Source organism: Triturus cristatus, chromosome 12 (assembly GCF_964204655.1).
Source record: "Triturus cristatus chromosome 12, aTriCri1.1, whole genome shotgun sequence".
In the NCBI taxonomy this organism is placed as follows: domain Eukaryota; kingdom Metazoa; phylum Chordata; class Amphibia; order Caudata; family Salamandridae; genus Triturus; species Triturus cristatus.
Window position 1 is genome coordinate 222,132,908 of NC_140595.1, and position 13,916 is coordinate 222,146,823.

Below are 13,916 nucleotides of genomic sequence, written 5' to 3' on the forward strand. Positions count from 1 at the left end.
GGGGACAATCAGAAACCATAGTCAGTGTTCCATATTCGGAGCCAGGTTGAATACCAAGCCCCATGGCACCCAGTCTTCACGGGTTGGTGCGTGCCTCGCGGCAAGGGCTGCCGTGTTTAAATTCAAGCTCCAGTTGCCCCTCTCGGCAGGAATGCACTCACACACTGATCGGAAATGAATCCTTTATTGGTCAGAATTGCCTCCAATGTGCAGATCGCATTACACAGCAAGGTTGTCGTTTCTGCCTGACACGTTTCAAAGCCGTGTGCTTCTTTCTCAAAGGCTCGACAGCCATGTGCATTTTCAGAACACACCTTCTTTTGAAGTTATTCCACGCCCTTCAATGGGCAATGACTTCTGGATCTCGTAGTGTGTCTTGCATCAAACCCTGGATGGGTGCACTTAAATCCGCTGTTTTTTGCACAGTTCAAAGCCCTGGATGGGCCTCCGCACCTGGGGACAATCAGAAACCATAGTCAGTGTTCCATATTCGGAGCCAGGTTGAATACCAAGCCCCATGGCACCCAGTCTTCACGGGTTGGTGCGTGCCTCGCGGCAAGGGCTGCCGCGTTTAAATTCAAGCTCCAGTTGCCCCTCTCGGCAGGAACGCACTCACACACTGATCGGAAATGAATCCTTTATTGGTCAGAATTGCCTCCAATGTGCAGATCGCATTACACAGCAAGGTTGTCGTTTCTGCCTGACGCGTTTCAAAGCCGTGTGCTTCTTTCTCAAAGGCTCGACAGCCATGTGCATTTTCAGAACACACCTTCTTTTGTAGTTATTCCACGCCCTTCAATGGGCAATGACTTCTGGATCTCGTAGTGTGTCTTGCATCAAACCCTGGATGGGTGAACTTAAATCCGCTGTTTTTTGCACAGTTCAAAGCCCTGGATGGGCCTCCGCACCTGGGGACAATCAGAAACCATAGTCAGTGTTCCATATTCGAAGCCAGGTTGAATACCAAGCCCCATGGCACCCAGTCTTCACGGGTTGGTGCGTGCCTCGCGGCAAGGGCTGCCGCGTTTAAATTCAAGCTCCAGTTGCCCCTCTCGGCAGGAACGCACTCACACACTGATCGGAAATGAATCCTTTATTGGTCAGAATTGCCTCCAATGTGCAGATCGCATTACACAGCAAGGTTGTCGTTTCTGCCTGACGCGTTTCAAAGCCGTGTGCTTCTTTCTCAAAGGCTCGACAGCCATGTGCATTTTCAGAACACACCTTCTTTTGTAGTTATTCCACGCCCTTCAATGGGCAATGACTTCTGGATCTCGTAGTGTGTCTTGCATCAAACCCTGGATGGGTGCACTTAAATCCGCTGTTTTTTGCACAGTTCAAAGCCCTGGATGGGCCTCCGCACCTGGGGACAATCAGAAACCATAGTCAGTGTTCCATATTCGGAGCCAGGTTGAATACCAAGCCCCATGGCACCCAGTCTTCACGGGTTAGTACGTGCCTCGCGGCAAGGGCTGCCGCGTTTAAATTCAAGCTCCAGTTGCCCCTCTCGGCAGGAACGCACTCACACACTGATCGGAAATGAATCCTTTATTGGTCAGAATTGCCTCCAATGTGCAGATCGCATTACACAGCAAGGTTGTCGTTTCTGCCTGACGCGTTTCAAAGCCGTGTGCTTCTTTCTCAAAGGCTCGACAGCCATGTGCATTTTCAGAACACACCTTCTTTTGTAGTTATTCCACGCCCTTCAATGGGCAATGACTTCTGGATCTCGTAGTGTGTCTTGCATCAAACCCTGGATGGGTGCACTTAAATCCGCTGTTTTTTGCACAGTTCAAAGCCCTGGATGGGCCTCCGCACCTGGGGACAATCAGAAACCATAGTCAGTGTTCCATATTCGGAGCCAGGTTGAATACCAAGCCCCATGGCACCCAGTCTTCACGGGTTGGTGCGTGCCTCGCGGCAAGGGCTGCCGCGTTTAAATTCAAGCTCCAGTTGCCCCTCTCGGCAGGAACGCACTCACACACTGATCGGAAATGAATCCTTTATTGGTCAGAATTGCCTCCAATGTGCAGATCGCATTACACAGCAAGGTTGTCGTTTCTGCCTGACGCGTTTCAAAGCCGTGTGCTTCTTTCTCAAAGGCTCGACAGCCATGTGCATTTTCAGAACACACCTTCTTTTGTAGTTATTCCACGCCCTTCAATGGGCAATGACTTCTGGATCTCGTAGTGTGTCTTGCATCAAACCCTGGATGGGTGCACTTAAATCCGCTGTTTTTTGCACAGTTCAAAGCCCTGGATGGGCCTCCGCACCTGGGGACAATCAGAAACGACAACCTTGCTGTGTAATGCGATCTGCACATTGGAGGCAATTCTGACCAATAAAGGATTCATTTCCGATCAGTGTGTGAGTGCGTTCCTGCCGAGAGGGGCAACTGGAGCTTGAATATATATATGTGTATATATATATATCCAAACCATGCGACCCTTCCTATTGGAGAGACGAGAGTAAACCCAACTTCCTTTTATTCCAGTTTAAAAGCGAGCGGCATAATGCATTTCAGCACTCCGTGCCTTCCTCAGATGCCATTGCTCGTTCCAAAAATACACTGTTCACTTGAGGAAATGGAGCGTCTTGCTGGGATTCATAGAGACACTCCTTCCACCTATATCTACAACGGATTTTAAATAACAATTCTGAAAATGCCACTTTTATAAATTGTTACAACAAACAATTGGGCATTTTCTTGCCTTAGCTATTTGGCACCTGCAGCCTGTCTGTGATCACATGTCTGGGGTGGGTGACAGCTGGGCTTTGTGTATTCCATCTGGACAGCCCCATACAATGGGAGCTTAGGTGTGCCTTGATAGGCTATCCTGGCAGGATAGGAGAGAGGAGCGGGGTGTAGCCTCACTTACACCTGTATAGGCTGTGTCTTGTCCCCACACAAAGGGCTGAATAACCACCTGTAGTGAGTCTGGAGCCGGGGCATGAAGGGAGGACATCTGTGCACTTGAAGGGTATCTCTTTGAAGTCATCCCCATGTCAAAGGCACCACTTGGTGTAAGTACTGGACCTCAGATACCAACACTTCAGTACACTTCTGGGCTTGTGGATACTCTGCCAGGAAGAAGGACTGATGTGCTGCTGAAAGGACTGCCACTCTGCTGAACTGCTACTCTGCTGAACTCCTGCTTTTTCTGTGCTGGCCTGCTGCCCTCCTGCCTGTGTGAGAAGGACTAGACCTGCATCTCTTGAACCCAGAGTGACTCAAAGGGCTAGTTGGCAACCTTGCAATTGCACCTGGTGTCTTCCATTCATAAGTCTACCCTGCCAAGTGGTGCCAACCCAGTCCTGGACCCTTGGAAGTCGACCCAGGGTGGTTACCAGCGGAACCGATGCAGCTTCTCTGCTGAGCAGCACGTCTTCTAGCCGAACCAATGCATCTCCTAGGCTGAGCGTTGCATCCTCTGGCAGAACCAAAGCATTGCAGCTGTTGCGTGGATTGGGCCTAGCGCAGAAGGTCTGCATCAACCTTGCATCTTCGGAACTGATGCATTGCTGATGGTGGGCACACCTCCAACCCAAGTCCTTGCATCTCTCGTCGACGGCAGTTTAACGGCAATATTGGCCTCCACATCATAGCCTTGCAGCTTCTTGGAACTGACGCATTACCCCAGATGCAGGCCGCATCCGCTATGGCTGGACTTCACATCTCAGCCCCACAGACAACAATGCATAGGACCTTACACCGCAGTCTCCCTGCATCTCAGAACCGATGCACCGCTTCGACTGCGCGACACTTCTTCGCTCGGATGCATGCAATGCTCAGCAACCAAGATTTAAGGTACTTTGTTCAGTTTACCTTACTTGGTCCCTATAGCCCGCCCATGCTCTATCACTGTCGGCCTGAACTTGTGACTTTGTCCTGGTCTGGCACAACCAGATTTTCCTTGTTGGCACTTTGTAGCTTTTTATCACTATTTTACGTTAAAACTTTGGAATCCAATATCTCCAGTTTCCGTGATTGGATGCAAGTCATTTTGTTCTTGTTTTATTTATTAAAATCTACTCTAGTATTGGAAACCTGGTGTGGGATCTTTTTGTGTGGTGTTTTCACAGTTTTTTTACTGTTTGAAATGCTGAACAAATACTTCAAAACATATCCTTCAAGGTAAACCTGACTGCTCTGAGCCAAGCTACCAGAGGGTGAACACAGGTTAATTTGAGGTTTGCTGGTGCCTTACCCTGACTAGGATTGTGGTTACTGCTTGACCAGGGCTCACATCTCAGTCAACCAGAACCCCAATTTTTAGCACTCTGTCTCTCCTCTCCTATCTCATGCTTTCATCTCTCTCTCTCTCTCTCTCCCTACCTGACCTCACCCTCTATTTACCTCCCTTTCTACTTCTCTGCCTACCTCCTTGTAACATGCTCTGATACATAACCTCTCTCTACTTTTTGCCTTTTTCTACCCCACTTTTCTCTATGTCTCCTCTTTTTGTTATTCGCTATTTTGTTGCACATCACCTTTTTTGTATAATTAATCGCTAAGTATTGTCCCTTCTATATCACTACTCTTATCTACCCCTCAACACCAGCTCTCTACCATTCAATATTTCTTTTTCGGCCTCATCAACCTGTAACCATGTCTTTACTTCAACTCAAGTCTTCTAGCTCACCCGTCACTTTTCCTATTTTGACATATTGGTGGATTTATACACCCAGGGAATATGAATGAACTGCTAAAAAGGAGGGGATGGATAGTTGCCTATATTGACTGAATTAATACATGCCTGTAAGAAATGAATGATGGTTTAGTTGATAAGATCGTGTGCACATTTTTCAAACTTTGAAAATTCTGCTCTTCTGATGATTGGCTTACCTTGACACAAAACCGTGCATCTACCAGGAACTTGGTGCTGTTAATACTGCCGTGCACAAAAGACTTCACTTCAGTTTGGTGCAACCTACAGAGAATCACAACAAAAGGCTAAGTAAAGAGCAGTAGACAATGTGGATCAGGTAACTTTATTGAAAACAAACAGTGATATAAATCAAATGACTTAAATGGAACAGGGAAAACACTGCTGTATGCCTTGTCCTATTTCTAATAGTGTGTATCTGCCTGTGTGCTCTTCGTCAGTTAAGGGTCATATTACTGTTTGCTGCATAATTGCTGTTAGTTATTCTTTATATGCATTTACAGTAGAACAATGTTTACATATAGATCACATGTTGTATATTCATGAAGAGATATATTTAGAGAAAAGTACAGCAATTTTAGATGAATGTGCAAAGGAATTCACACGCTTCTATCCACACTCTACATCAGTGGGTTAACTGTTCTCAAAATAATGTTAAAAATATTATATAAAGCCTGTTTGAGAGCTTCTACAGGGCAGAGAAGCTTCACACATTCCAGAAGGAGAATCTTTGACAAACAATCTGCCAAGTTTGCAGACATAGACAGAAGCATTGGCTAGGACTAGTAAAGAATAGCCATACATTATGCTGTCAATTGTGCTACTATTTACATTTTTTTTATATTTCATTCATTATAATGCTTAAATCTGCAATTATACTTGTTCAATTTGTTTGTGCTGATACTGGGTACCAGACTGTAAATACAGGCTTTTAAAACAATAGTGTGTGTTTCTTTTGTTTGTGCATACTTTGGGGGAATGTATTCCAGTAATCCACTAAAATAAAATGTATTCCTGACAAGAGCTCTTAGTTGTCCAATACGCATCATCTCCTAGTAAGTCACAGGAGAAGCATGGGTCATATAGGAATCTCTTGTGTTGCTGAAGGTTTATTAAACTTAAAAATTTAAAGGAGATCCCAGTTAGTCAATCAATTGAGTTCTGAGCCAGTCTGAATCTGTGTTAAAATGCTGGCTCAAACTGTACAAATTAGGGTACATTTTAGACATCCGTTGACACAACATGCAACTGTGCAAACGATTCCTCTCATGGGTGATGAACTCATTTTAGTTGTCACAGCGAGTCCAGCTTGTCCCTTTGAAATAGCTCACCCATGTGTAGAGTTTCAAGAGGTTGAGGCTGTTACCGGGCACTCTGCCGCTTATATGCCTGCACCAGCTCCTACACAGTGCATTTCATATCAGTGTCAAGAGAGCCCAATTTGATATTAAGAACAAATATTGGTTTGATGAGGTATTTCCACATATAGCGGAGCCCATTAGATGGGTACCTTGAGCCTTCCAGGACCTACCAACCAGTGCTAGCGGGCAATGCTTCCTTTATAGCACGTAATTGCAGATCAAATACAACAGCTCTTATCATACTTAGTTACTGAATGAATGAAAATGAATAAAGGATGAATGAAAACATTTATCGCATGATTACTTAAAATCATTAAAATGTTTCCAATTAATTCAATTACAATGTTAAAAGAAAGAGTGGCAGAGAAGGCAACATAATGCACTGCTTTCGTACAGTTTGTTCATCTGCAGTATGCAGTTATTTGCACTAGTACCGCAGAATCGTCGCCAGCTTGTGGTAAACAATGCGCAAGGACATGGCACGTGATGTATGTTCTCTCTCATGGGGCTGTACAAAATGTGGCTTAATGCTATTTAGACTTGTGTTGTAAAAGAGCCTTAAGGACTTTCTTAAAATCATTTATATCAAATGAACGTTATAGAAACACCTGAGTTAGAAGTTTTAAGCAAGCAAGAGGAACGGTTATTAAAAGGCTAGGGTCTGCTAAATACCTTGGGAAAGTGTCCCAAATAAGGAGTGTAAGGTGCAGGGACTCCCTTGCATGGTTGTGCCATTTTATTACACCAATCGGAAGGTTATTCCCAAGTTCTGCTAGTGCAGAAAATATTTACGGACATATTTACAAAAAAATGCCAGAGCGCAGTGTTCCATCAAATTTGGCAATGCTGCACTACAACATTTTAAAACACAGGGATGCGTCTTATTCGCAAGAATACGGCGCACCCCTGTGTTTCCCCTAGCGCGAGCACTAAAAAAGCTGCCTAGCACCAGCACAGGCACTGTGTCACCATGTTGCAAGGGTGCCCTCGTTGCAGGGGTGATCATTTATGTGCAGGAAGTGACACCTTCCTGCTCATAAACAATCAATAATAATGGTGATTTGCTCTTTCTAACTGTGATGTAGAATGCAGCACACCTAGAAAGAGCAAACAAGCATTGGCATAGCCAATAGGTCTCGCCTTGGGGCCTTATAAGTATTTAGTTATGCAGCACAATATCCTTGGTGCAGCAACACCAACTGTTGCATGGCTAAACACTTATACGGTCCCAAAGGCGAGACCTATTGGTTATGCCAATGCTTGGTGTCGAAGCGAACAATCCCAAACACCCATGTCTGAAATTTGATTCAGGGCCAGGCACCATTTGTGAAGTGGTCTGTGAATAAAACACTCACACACACCCCTAAAACGCATCAATAGGAAGACAAGGTTCTAGCCAACTAGTGTTTTTCCCCCACACTGATGCATGCGCTCAATGAAGAAGACCTTCATAGCCAACAGTTAAATCTATCTTCAGGTTAACCTTTGTTTTGCACCTGGAAACACACTCCTGGTAAGATGGTATGTTGTGCGAACATATTACTGTCTTCTCTGCTTGCTCTCCTTTTTATTTTGCGTGGATGCAGGAACGTTTTGTGGAGTTTACATTGCACTGAGAGACTTGAATTTTCCTTTACAGTTGGCGCTATCTTAGGCTACTGACCAATCAGATGTTGTTGAAATCAAGGTGATGTTTTTAAAACGCTCAGCTATAGCGGTCTGTTTTTTTTTCTCGTAGTTTTATATAGCGCAAACTTGATCCGAAGGTATCTGAGCGCTTTTCATGAGCACCACTTGCGTTACATAAGGACACATTCATTTTTGTTAGGCACTGGGAGATTAAGTGATTTGCCAGAATCAAAGGATGTTGAGAGTCGTTGCTGAGACTTGAACTCAGTTCCGCAGATTTGAGGTCCACCACCCTAGCCATTAGGAATTTGTTAAATAATAAATTTATATAATATATCACATACATTAATTTATATTGCCCCTGTCCCCTGCACACTTGCAAAAGGACTTCAGGATTTTTGGCCCTGCTAAAACAAAAACAAAAAAAATAGAACACAAATTGTACATACTTGTGTAGAGTATGGGAAGGGATGGGCCATGAAAATGCGACAGACATTTCCTACAATGCGTTAGTCCCTTAATGTTTCTCTCTTGTTGAGTAAATGAGGACAGAGCATTCAAAGTAAAGGGAACAAGAGTGACACACTTTTCGTATTTGTTGAGGGAATTTGCACAGTTTGGTTGTGTGTCTGTAAGACTCTTGAGTAAAGGGCAGATGAAGGCACAACCTCTGAAAACAAAGGCAAATATGTTCAACATCAGGGCAGAAGGAGCGATAAAAGTGACCTCCGTTTTACTCACTCAGAGGCTATGTGACAAGAATTGGGACAGTCACAGTCTGTTAATAATACTTCAGTCCTTTATGATCGGAGGTCTGTAAACGCGGCTTCTGGTGCAGAGAACGGGGCAAGCAAACAAAGCCAACTAAAGCCTTCCCACCAGGACTAGTAGAATAGATTGGCCAAAAAATGGGAAAAGAAAAGCTGTGATGAATGACTACAGGTCTGCAGATAGGCAAACTAGGATTGAGACATGAATGCAGAGTATATCACATGAATGCAGAGTATATCGGCCTAACTTCGGAGTTACTTCTTATGTAAAAACCCCTTGAACTAGAATGAGAGTGACATGGAGCCGAGTGTCTAGTCTTCCATAACTTTCGGGACCGCTCCCCCAAAGCCTTTGGATTTATAGCCTGGCACTCAGAGCACAACTTTGGGTCGTAGTCGTGCTCCAGACACCAGAGGCACACAAAGTGCAGATCAGTCATGTACAACGCCCGGTGATTGGAGCCACAGGGCTTGAAGCCAGTTCGACGTAGGAACATCATCGACACACCAGGAGTCAAAGACTCAGGAAAAATGTTGACAAAAAGTTGAAAAAGACTAGCCAAAAAATGGCTAAGTGGTAGCTCTCTTGGGATTTGCGGTTTAGAGTGGCACAGAAAAAGAAAGAAATGATGTCAGCATGCATGGACGGCATCTACATAGGGCCCGCAACGTCATTCTGGTGCCCACGTCGCCAACAACGGACGCCGAGCCGATTTACACCACCTAACGACAATCAGGGGAATTGCTGCTGAAAAATCTCCAGATCCAGACTGATGTGATGGGGGAAATTCGAAGGTAAAGAATCTACAACTAATAGACTTTATTGGATCTGAATTTTAGTTTTGTTTTAACTAATTTCAATATTGATGATTTTTTAGTAAGGAATAATTAAATTTTTTATACTCTTTTTAACTTCGTTGAAGAGCTGGCTTCAGGTGAAGACCTTATCCTGGTGCTGGCAGGGGGTTTCAATACAAAGTTGTGAGACACATACTTAGCACCCAAAGTGTAACATTCTGTATAACCACCTTTTGGCACATAATTTCTGCAATGTTTTAGAGTGGGCAGGACCCTCTAACCCCAATATATCTAGTATACAGGAAGGGGTTGCAGTACTACGATTATATTTTTGTTTCAAGGAAATTGACCAATTACATCATGGAGGGGTCTATGCAAGCTAGTACACATAGCAATCATAACCTATTGGTCATTTCTTTCATAACTATATTAGTGCTGTGTAGTTCCCACTAATCTGTAGGACCTGCATGTTTGTTGGATAACATAAACTTTGGGTGAGGTGCCTAGACTGATTCCGGGCACCACCACAGGATGATGGCCTAGAGAATAGCTAACTCACAGTGTCATCATAAGCCCACCTAACCTTACCAGGGAGCGAATCGTTTCTGCCAACCACTGAACATGACAACCTTGACCCCTCGGGGATCGTTGAAACAGATCAGAACTTTCGCTCAGTCCCTTGTGTTTACTCGTGCTCAGAGAAGTATACAGAATACACAGTAGGACGTTTTCAATATTGTGAGAAGCTAGCCTGGTGTATGATGTCCACTAATGTGAGTGGGCACCTTGCACCAGTCCAGACAACCCTTATGGTGATTTATGAGGTCTTAGACAACCTTAGAAAGCTCTATAAGTGGTAGCCGTGGAGAGCAACCTTCAGGCTTAGTCTTGAAGGAGTGTAAAGCAGCTTGTTTTACCAGAATGCAATCTTGTAGTATAGATTAAATGAAAGAGAACCACTTTCTCTTGGGGGGGGGGAGGGAGGGGACCAAACTATATTCTAAGAAAGTGGTATAAGAACCACGACTCGAGTCAAGACAATGTCAAGAGGACGTAGAATTGATGGGAACCCAGAGAACCACCCAGGGTAAGTAGACAGAGTCCCCACGGAGAGTGTGTACACTGTGTGCACACGACCACGTGCTCCGTATAAGTCTATGTGTAAGTCACGGTTGATTTTTAAAGATTAGGGATCCGTCCCAGGGGACCTTGAAGAAACCCCGTGGAAGACAGAAGGTTGGAGAGCCACACCACCTGTGGATACCGTGGTATCCAAGTTACCTATCCCAGGGAAGCCTGGCGCATAATTTGTGAAGTGACGTAGGAAACCGCAGTCGAACCAAACGGAGGACTTCAGGAAAGTACCGCTGCTGAAAGAGGAAGAAGTGTCCGGAGGAATCCAAACGTGGATTCTCGAAGAGGAGTACCTGAAAGCAGAGGGGGCAAAGAAAATGTCACTCGGGAGTGACCAGGCGGTGCGGAAGGCACATGCCCTCCGATGTCAGGTGCTTCAGGAAAGATGATGGTGGCCTTGACTCTGCATCTGAGAGGACCAGACGACGCTGAGGATGATCAGGACCCGGATGCGAGCTGTGCGACTAAGGATGTTGAGTGCTGAGGGGTTGGTGTCCGGCAGGAGCACCAAGAAGCCTTGGCAAATGCAACCCATGCAGGAAGTCAAGAAGGTGCACGGTTGGGACCAGCAAGGTCCTGGAGACTCACCACAAGCAGGTGAGTCAGAGCAGGCCTGAGCAATCAGGGGAGCCCAAGGAAAACAAAGGTGACCCTCAAATGGACCCTCAGGCCAGAGGCACAGGAGTCGCAAGAAGACATCAAGCAGCTCACCAAAAGATGCAGGCCACGATACACACGACGCTGTGTGGTTAAAGATTCTTGTCACTAAAGGTGCTTGAGGTTGGAGCTACTTGGAGCCCAAAGATCTTCTTGCAAAGATGTCAACAAGCCTTTGCAACTGCAAAGGAGGACGCGGTACACAGGGGTTTGGTTATTGCAACCCCCCACGAGGACTAATGGCTTCAAACCTGGTGAGAGGGTAAAGCAGGCTTCGGGAGCTGTGGAAAACCACCACCTGTGATGCAGAGCCAACGGAGTCTGGAGAAGCTAAGTATCTGCAGACAGGTCGACTTAGTTGAGGTGCCTGCGAATGCAGGGGAGCGACTCTTTCACTCCAAGGGAGATTACTTCGGTAGTCCTGGATGCTTCACAGGCCTTGGGAGGTTCCTGTATGATGCACAGGCACAATTGATGAAGCAGACTGGAAGGGAGATGAAGTCAGGCCCAAACAAAGTCCAGAGGGCCCAGATGGTAGAAGTGCAGTGGTTCCAGTTCTGAATCTTATCCCACAACGAATCTCGGGACCTACACCCAGGTAAGCCCTTAAGTATCCTAAGGAGAGGGTTGGGAAGATTCAGGAGGCCCTTCTAGGGGAGGGTCTGGACAGGGGGAGGTTACTTCCATGTCCATTGTCCAGTTTCGCACCAGAGCAGGAGCCAACGGCTCCCAGGACTGGTTTGAACTGGACTATGCACAGGGACACCAAATGTGCCCCTCATGCAGACTTTCAGGCGCTGGCAAGCGCACCCACCCAGCCCTAATACACTAAATCCTGTCTGGGAGGTGGTCACACTCCATGTGACAGGATGCCTATTGTTCTACCTTCCCGTGCTCGAGCTTGGCTCAGCAGCAGGAGGACAGAAATGTGATTCTGGTCGGCGGGACTAGAAGACTAGTACTGGGAACACCGAGAGCTTAACTGAGGGCTTTTCCAGTGCTTGGAATCATACCCCCACACCGTAATCGGTGTGAGGGTATGATTCCAACATGTTTAATACCAGACATGATAGGATTCGTTGCTGCCGTTTTCGAGATGGTCATCGCGCGATTACGTGGTGCCTTTCTATATAGTATATCGCTGCTTCACTGACAACCCGGGAGAATGAACTCCCTAGGCTGCAGGGATGTCCTGCTCATGCAGGGGCACTGTCTCACTTTGAACCAAGCGCTCTGCCTTCAGGATTGTAAAGGCCTGCTATAGGGGTGACTTATAGTTTTACTATATCTAAGGGTCACTGCACTTATAACCTATATCTTTAGTAAGTGGTGCATGCACCAACTTACAAAGGCTGCAATGGCAGGCCTGTAGTTTCATTTTGAATGGTCTCTCATGGGTGGCATAATACATGCTGCAGCCTACAAAACATCTGGGGTACCTATGCCCTGGGTACATGGGAATTATATACTTGGGACTTACAAGGAGACCCCAGTATCCAATCTGGGATGTACCTAAGTACTGAACACAACAATTTAGGGAGAAAGCAGATAGACTGGGGTCCTAATTAGCAGGATCCCAGTCAGACTAGTCAAAAACAGCATCACAGCAAGCAAAAAGGGGGGGTAACCATAAGAAGCAGATCCTACTTTCCTACCAATATATTTATTGAACCAACGTTATTCTTGTATGGAATACATGTGCTGCGATAATCAGTAGACAGAAGCAGATGAAAGTTATTACAAGCATCAAGAGCGTAAATAGACAGTTCTACCACGGTGCTAATACAGTGTACATATGTAGGCATATAAACAAGGCAGTAATGTGGCGTACTCCTACTAGGCCAACCACTACTCTAAGTGTGCCTAGAGTGTGTATAAGTGTGAAGCCAAGAATCCCCCCAAGGGATGATCCAACCCTATTACCTGGCAGGAGAGAATGTAAGAGCCCATTTTGGTCATGAACTGGACATCCCCTCACAGAGATGTCAGACTGCTGCCTGGTGAAGTCTCAGCATGCAGGGAGCCTCAGTGTCAGCTGAAGTGCCTTCTCTGCTACTCTATCGGGATGCTCATTATTTATTATAGAAAGCAATCTTGCAAAGTACGGGCGGTTTCTGTTCGAGGGCGTAGAGGCTCCGCCCCCTTTACTTTCAGGGTCAAAATACAAGCAATATTAAAATGTATTTTTAAAAAAACTGCTAACACTTTTAAACTATCTTGCTGGGGAGCAGTTGCACACTGCCACTCACTGTGCTGCTTATCGCTGTGATGTCAGTGACGCTTTTTATAAACATTCTGTCCCTGGTGGGCCCAAAGTCAAGAGTATTTGCCGAGCTGCCGTTCTCACAGCCCTGAGGCCTGTGAGGTCATCAGCTCGGCAAAACATAGTGTTGAGGACCAGCAGTCTCCACCCCCTAATGACGTTGGTGTAAAGTTAGCCCCGGGACCTTCAGGCTGAAGCCTTGTAGCGCAAGGGGCTTCACGTCAGTGAAGTAGTGGAGAGGTTGGCCACGACACCCTTTCCCAACTCATCACAGGACGAGTTGGGAAAGGGTGGGAGCGGAGCCTGCAGGCTGACGGGAAGCCGAAAAATCGAGTCTGCGCAGTTTGTCATCAGGCTTTTGAAGACTGCACAGTCTCGAGGTGTCTGCTTCCCGCGCTGCAGTTAATGCAGGACGTCATTTCAGCCAGCAGACTCAAGGCGACCGTAGGTGCATGTGTCTGTACACAGAAGTCAGCATTGCCTAGTTTGAAGCTTCCCTACAGTTCGGAGGGAGCCCCATGGCCTCCAACTTTGAGAGTGGACCACCAGGTGAGATAAATAAAAATAAAAAACCTATGCAGCTGGGCCCAGTGTAGTCAGTTAGTAGGAATACACGTGCTGTGAGGCCTGTTAAAAT

General features: G+C 46.0%; 1 protein-coding gene across 5 annotated transcripts in view; it reads right to left on the reverse strand.

The window, feature by feature from the left end:
• MLKL (mixed lineage kinase domain like pseudokinase) overlaps positions 1 to 13,916 on the reverse strand; it is a 642,399-nt gene that overhangs the window by 162,554 nt on the left and 465,929 nt on the right. For all 5 annotated transcript variants that reach the window (XM_085639671.1, XM_085639670.1, XM_085639672.1 and 2 more), the window contains one exon: positions 4,847 to 4,931. In XM_085639671.1, coding sequence (XP_085495797.1) covers positions 4,847 to 4,931 — 85 coding nt within the window. The remainder of the gene's footprint in view (positions 1 to 4,846; positions 4,932 to 13,916) is intronic.